The 6,740-nt window shown below is 37.1% G+C and overlaps 1 protein-coding gene across 1 annotated transcript; it reads left to right on the forward strand.

Moving 5' to 3' along the window:
* The first annotated feature begins 209 nt into the window (after positions 1–209).
* Positions 210–6,274, forward strand: LOC124379589 (paired amphipathic helix protein Sin3a-like). Its single transcript, XM_046839982.1, has 5 exons — positions 210–383; positions 2,724–2,867; positions 3,056–3,229; positions 3,316–3,422; positions 4,766–6,274. Exons 2-5 carry the CDS (start codon positions 2,763–2,765, stop codon positions 5,016–5,018), a joined length of 639 nt encoding a protein of 212 aa, XP_046695938.1. The 5' UTR covers positions 210–383; positions 2,724–2,762; the 3' UTR covers positions 5,019–6,274.
* The last annotated feature ends 466 nt before the right edge of the window (positions 6,275–6,740 follow it).

Here is a 6,740-nt window from a genome sequence, read left to right on the forward strand (position 1 = left end):
CTAACCCTTATAACATTGATGGTTTCTGTAGACATGGTTTAACATGGCTGCTAAAACATAATAGAATAAAATATAAACTGAAACACAGTATGCACAGGTTTTTTGGATAGTCCTATTCATGTCTATCTATCTATCTGTCTGTCTGTCTGTCTGTCCGTCCATCCACTGATGGGCGTGTACTCAGGAAGCATTAAGCAAGCCAACTTTAGCCAATCAGATCAGAGACGTCACAAAGCCACGCCCCCGGAAAAGTCTTCCTGAAGTTTGACTTCCTGATCAGTATTATATAAATACATTCACAGTATATATTCCTGTTTTTATTTTGTAAATAAATCTGGAGTGACCCGAACTTATCGAGGACACTGTGTTTGTCTGCAATCGAGGTGACTTTTCTGATGTATTTACTAACTAGCTTGCTAAACACCCAAGGTATACGAATAGCACGTTAGCATTTTAGCTACATAAATCGTGTACTGGTTTAAAGTTCCGGCTTTTTGTACATTGGTTCAGAATTAAGATATGTATTCTAGTTTTAAAAAAAAACAATCTGATGAGTTCTGACAGCTTGATAATCTATTACATGACAAGCTTAGTGGAGAGCTTAGCATCCGATAGAGCTTGACCCGGAATAACCCCTGAAATCTTTCCCTTGAATCTTATTATTTCATAATCTTATACATCTTAAGTTGTTTTCCGGAAAACGTAGAAGAACTTAGATCACCCCAATGCACATAGAGAGATCAGGCCAAACTTTTAAAAGTTATATATACAAAATGGTTGCGCATTTTGGGTCACGTGACATGCACCTGTTCAGAGCTGGCGTCTTATGATATACGGAGTTCTGGGACACGTGACCTCTACAGTCATACGCGGTTCTTTGTATCGATGGGAAGATCGGATCATTTAAGCGACTCGGTTCATTGAATCAGAATGAACGAGTCATTTCGTTCCTTTAATCCGAAATAAAATAAAATGTGACCTTTTCGATAAGCAGATCCCCAATACGTCTACTTCCACGAATTTTGACTATAGTTCCAATGTATTTACTAATAACTGGATAGTATATATATATATATATATATATATATATATATATATATATATATATATGTATATGTATATATGTATATGTATATATGTATATGTATATATGTATGTATATATATATATATATATATATATATATATATATATATATATATATATATATATATATATATGGGTGTCACGTGACACAAAAACCAGCGACTCGGACCAGATGACTCATGAGATGAACCACTCAATTCTGTTTCCGTTTCCTGTTTAATGCAATGCATAGCGTCTATTGCAATCACATGATAAAAGATCAAACGACTCTGAGTCAATTCTGTTTCCTGGACATAACCTACAAGAAAAAAAACAAGTACGAATACTTGTTCTACTGAGTCACATAAAGGACTCGTTTAAAATGAATGAATCGTTCATGAATAACAACTCACTAGTTCTTCACCAAACCGTTCCCACAAATTTGTAGTGCTGGATACAGGGTTTGCAAGTTCAAGTGAAGGAAATATTTCATTCTATCCTTCACTTGAACTTGCAAACCCTGTTCCAGCATGACGATGTGCACAAATCCAGCTTTATGAAGATCTCCTTTCCATGGGTTGGAGTTGAAGATCTTGAGTGGCCTTCTATAAAGCTCAAACCCTATTGAACACCTTTAAGATGAAATGGAACTCTGCACCTCAGGCCTCCTCACCTACATCAGTACCTGACTTTACTAATGATCTTGTGGATTAATGAGTACAAAACTCCACAAAAATCGAGTGGAACATCTTCCCAGAAGTGTGGAGCTTATTATAACAGCAAATGGGGACTAAATATGGAATGGGATGTCAAAAATGGACATAGAAATCTTATACTAACTCTTGTTCATATAGTGTTTTCCCAGCAGCTTTTTAAAGGTAGAGGTCATGCATTGATAAAAGATCATAGTCTGAATAACAGTGAGAATCCAGCGCTACAGATTGAAGGCATGAGTCTCCAAAAATATTTTGATAGGATAAAATATCCAGGCATACAGTATGTCTCTAAAGTAACATTGCCTAATGATATTTCTGATGGTTTCATATCGATCATATATAAATGAACACTTCAAAATCGAGTGAAACTTCTTCATCAAAGGAAGTGGAGCTTATATAAGAGCAAATAAGTACCAAATGTAGATATTCAAAAAGCAGATAAAATCCATATAGTCTATATAGTGTACATTCCTATAATTGGGTATATAGTTTAAAGACTACTGTTAGATGTGAGAAATATGTATGGATGTGTTTTCAATTGTTATACGACATTGTGTGTGTTGTTAGTGCCTACATACCTGCAGTATATATGAGTTGAAATCCCAGCCACACCAATCTGCCACTCCTTGGGCCCCTGAACAAGGCCCTTTGCCCCGTAGATTCTCAGTCATATATATATATATATATATATATATATATATATATATATATATATATATAAGATCAAATGTAATTTAATCTGGATAAGGGCTTCTGCCAAATCTCATAAATGTATAAGACTGATAACATTCTACAGTGTTATTTTATTAGTATAATATCATGGTGCATATTGTAAACCAAAAATGTCTTCAGGTATCATAATATTATGTTTGCTATAACATCAGGCTTTAATTTTCTCTCGTTGTTGTGCTCCTTGTTAATCCACTCTGGTTTATTCTTCAGTGTTTCGGATTAAAATGAGCTCTGGACTATGAGTGTACAATGAAGCTGCTCTCAGACCACCAGGAAACAGCATCTGGGTCTCAGCGGCGGAACCTCAGAGGCTTTCATCACGGTGTTGGTGCCGCCGGATCTTCCGGACTTCAAGTATGTGATGTGATGAATGCTGTGTGTATGTCAGCTTAAAGTAGATAGCACTCGGATGTAATACGGCCTGCAAGGTTTAATTATCTCCTTCATCTGCAGTAAATAGTTGCAGTATTGGTGGAGCAAAACCTAGACTGTTAATGCTGAGTACTCTTTTTTTTTTATATATATATAATTTTCCCTTTCAGGTGCCCTTGTCTCAGAGCTCTGGAGGACACGAAGACAGTCCCGCAGTGCACACCGGCGCATATAATCACAGCCCCATGGTCTTGCCTACAGGGGCTGGCGGAGGTCAGGGTCACTCTCATGTCCCACCTGCTTCGGTTCCAACACCAGACCAGCAGCAGTCCCGAAGGCTCAGGGTACGGCTTCAGTCCATATGTTCACCACAGCGAGTTATCTGCTGATCAAGAGTGGGTTTAGATTTTTCTGTTGTGTTTGGACGCAGGTGGAAGACGCTCTTTCCTACCTTGATCAAGTGAAATTCCAATCCAGAGATCAACCTCAAGTTTACAACGACTTCCTGGATATAATGAAAGAGTTTAAATCTCGAAGGTCAGACTGGATCTTTACTTCGTATCCATTTCATTTATGTAGAAAATATTGTAACGATTCAGAGGTAAAACTGTAAGCTTTCTAGAAAGAGAAATTAAGACATGCTGGTGGGAAAAAGATTGTTTATAGCTGCTATAATTTCATTCAGAGATTCTCAACCACCAGGTTGTGACCCGCTACCGGGCCGTGGAAGAAATGCTATGAAAGAAACATCCAAACTATGAAGGAACATGCATGGACTTATGTAATAATTAGCCAAAAATATCAAATTTGGACTCATCAACCCATAGGACAGTTTTCCACTGATCTACTAATGTTTTCTTGTGTTTCTTGGCCTAAGCAACTCTTTTCTGCTTGTTGTTCTTCCGAAGTATTGGTTTCTTTGAACATGAAGGTCTGACTCAAACAGTCTTCTCTGAACAGTAGATGTTGAAATATGTCTGCCACTTGATAGAAGCAAAAAAGTTTTCTGAGGCTTGTAATTCAAATAAAGTTATCTTCTGCAGCAGAGGTAGCTCTTGGCCTTCCTTTCCTGGAATGGGTCATGAGATCCAGTTTATTTTTAGCGCTTGATGTTTTTTGGCGACTGCACCTGGGTATACATTTAAAGTTCTTTGAATTTTGACCTTCAGTTCTGAAGGTAATGATGGACAGTCTTTTTTTTATCAAAAGAGTGTTTTAAATGATTAGTACAGTAATTATAGTAGCACTAATAGGGATATTGACTCTGTACTCACCCTTTCTTCTAAACAAGACAGTTGATGCTCTAAAGTACTTAAGAAGGCAAGAAATGTCACAAATGAACTCCTGACAAGTCAGTGTGCACATTGCAAACCATTCCAGCATGAATTTGATATTCCAGCATGAGAATGTGGAATTGGAAAACTGCAGAAAGTGGCTACTTTGAGCAATCTAAAATATAAAACTATTCATTTTTAGTGTTTTTTCAGCATGTACATACCTTTAAATGGATTGAATGTACGACATTTCTTTCTTTGATGATCAATCAATTGTAGTATTGGCATTTTTCTTTGATTGGTATAAATAAAAAACTTCCGCCTATGCTTTATTTTCACCTTCACGGTGGTCACGGTGTCTAGGCTTCACATCAGGTTGCATCCCACAGCCCTGTCACTGATTTGGACCTTTTAACTGAACATCTGACCATCTAGTATTTTTATTCCTTGTGCATACATTTAATCAGTAGAATTCCAATTCAATAGTAATGATGTGTTTATTGCCATGTTTTAAATAAACTTTGATTCAAGTAATTACTGCCCAATTACATGCCAAAGTACTCGCTAGTCAATGACGTATATCACGTGTTTTCTGTGTGTTTCCAGTATCAATATACCAGGCGTGATTATCAGAGTGTCACAGCTATTCAAGGACCATCCTGACCTCATCATGAGCTTTAATACCTTCCTGCCCCCTGGCTACAGGACAGAAGTGCAGACTACCCACATGGTGAGGGTAATGACCCCTGGCCAGATCCACCACATCACGCCACGTGGCGTTTCGGTGCAGATCCTCCCGATTACACAGCCGACTTTTCACTCCGACCATTCGATAAGGCTGTTAAAACGTGAAATGTGAAATGCTGAGATTCTCCGCATAAGTCTGTCTTTATGTATTTATTTATTGCCTATATGGGATCAGGGCTTGTATTTTTTTTTTTGGTTGCAATTTGCAACTGAATGGCACTTTACATGGGTCTAGAACAGTGTTTACTTGTGTATTTGTGATGTACAAAGCCTGTCAACAGCTTGGAAACACGTAGTCTTTTATTGTTTTTTTGGGGACACATGCTCGTTCCTTTTGTTTCTATTCAACAAATTATACAGCAGGCGAATTCACACAAGACAGTTGTGAATGACTGGAAGAAATTTCTGTGGAAAAACACGTCCACGTTTAACATTTTTAGCTCTAACTAAAGAACTTCTGTAAGACAGAGAACAGGAGAGAAGATGTTAGCAGACCAGAGTTGGAAGCTTAATGATTTGGGGTTGTTTTCGAGCAGAGATGGTTGGAGACTTATTCTGAATGAAAGGAATCCTGAACCAACACGGCTACCATTCAGTTGCAGTTCCGTCTGGACTTCGGTCAAGCTCTGTAAGTGTTATTTGAAGGGGAGACAATCATCTGGAGTTTTATCTGTCATGGAATGGCCTGCTCAATCACTGCACCTAAATCCTATTAAACTGCACTCAGGTGAACTGGATCACAAAGTCAGAAAGAAATATTCATCTAATGAAAAACACTTGAGGCATGGCAAAGTATTTTAGCTGAATGTTTGGAGAAACTGTTTTTTTTCCCAGTTTGTTGCATAGAAATAAAAGGAACATGAGGTGTTTCCAAATTTTTGTCTGACATTTCTTCCTTTTTTAGGTTAATATTTGAATACTTGAATATCAGTGATGATAATATTAATAATAATGCTCTTTGGGTTTCTCTGCTTTTCTTCCACTTTGGTGGCTCTAGATGTGAATAAGCATGTGAAACGTGTTTTTGTTTTGAGTCTCTGTCATAGACTTGCTTCCTCTCCAGGCTGCATTCCTCCCTCACGCCAGTGATCCCGGGATAGACTACGGATCCACCACGACTCTGATCAAGATGTGGCTATTGTCTGTTCAGCACTGTATACTAGCTCTCGCTTTCAGCTTTGTTTAGCTGTGGTTTGCCATCTTCTTTTTTTTTTTTTTTTTTTTTACAAATATCTTTCACATATCCTTCATTTCATCCATGATATGACCAGATATACAGTATGGGAAGCAGGGGTTTATTTAACTTCAGATAGATATATATATAAATATAAAAAATATATAAATGTTTTTAAGCATTTAAATAAATGAAACCAACATTAAAAGTGAATATTTCTGAGTCTTTTTTTTTTATTTTTTATAATTTCTATGTCGAAGATAGTCTTCCTTTTATCCCACAGTTATTTGCCCATAATTAGATTTTTTATTTATTAATTAAAAACACATTGCGCTATTTATACAATGTCTATTAACTCCCAGTCTCTCAGGGCAGACGGATTTACGGTTTTGATAAAACGAGATCTGGAAAGGGGATGACTGTTTATAGCTACTATAATGTAATAACACTTGCACTGCACGAAACTGACTGCTCTAACAGGAGAACACTGCGTAACTCTTTTATACACGTGTTTGAACAAGCTTTTTTTTGTTAGTTAATAAGTTGATTAGTTGTTATTAAAAAAAAAGTGACAATATGAGGTAGTATTGAAATGTTTCGAGACTTTTTGTAACACACCAACAGATGGCAGCACAAGGCCGCACACACACACACACACAC

This window comes from Silurus meridionalis, chromosome 26 (genome assembly GCF_014805685.1).
Source record: "Silurus meridionalis isolate SWU-2019-XX chromosome 26, ASM1480568v1, whole genome shotgun sequence".
NCBI lineage: Eukaryota > Metazoa > Chordata > Actinopteri > Siluriformes > Siluridae > Silurus > Silurus meridionalis.

Coding starts and splice junctions, on each gene's coding strand:
- LOC124379589 (XM_046839982.1), top strand. CDS start 2,763: ATGAAGCTGCTCTCAGACCACCAGGAAACAGCATCTGGGTCTCAGCGG. Junction 2,868..3,055: donor CCGGATCTTCCGGACTTCAA/GTATGTGATGTG, acceptor TTTCCCTTTCAG/GTGCCCTTGTCTCAGAGCTC. Junction 3,230..3,315: donor AGCAGTCCCGAAGGCTCAGG/GTACGGCTTCAG, acceptor GTTTGGACGCAG/GTGGAAGACGCTCTTTCCTA.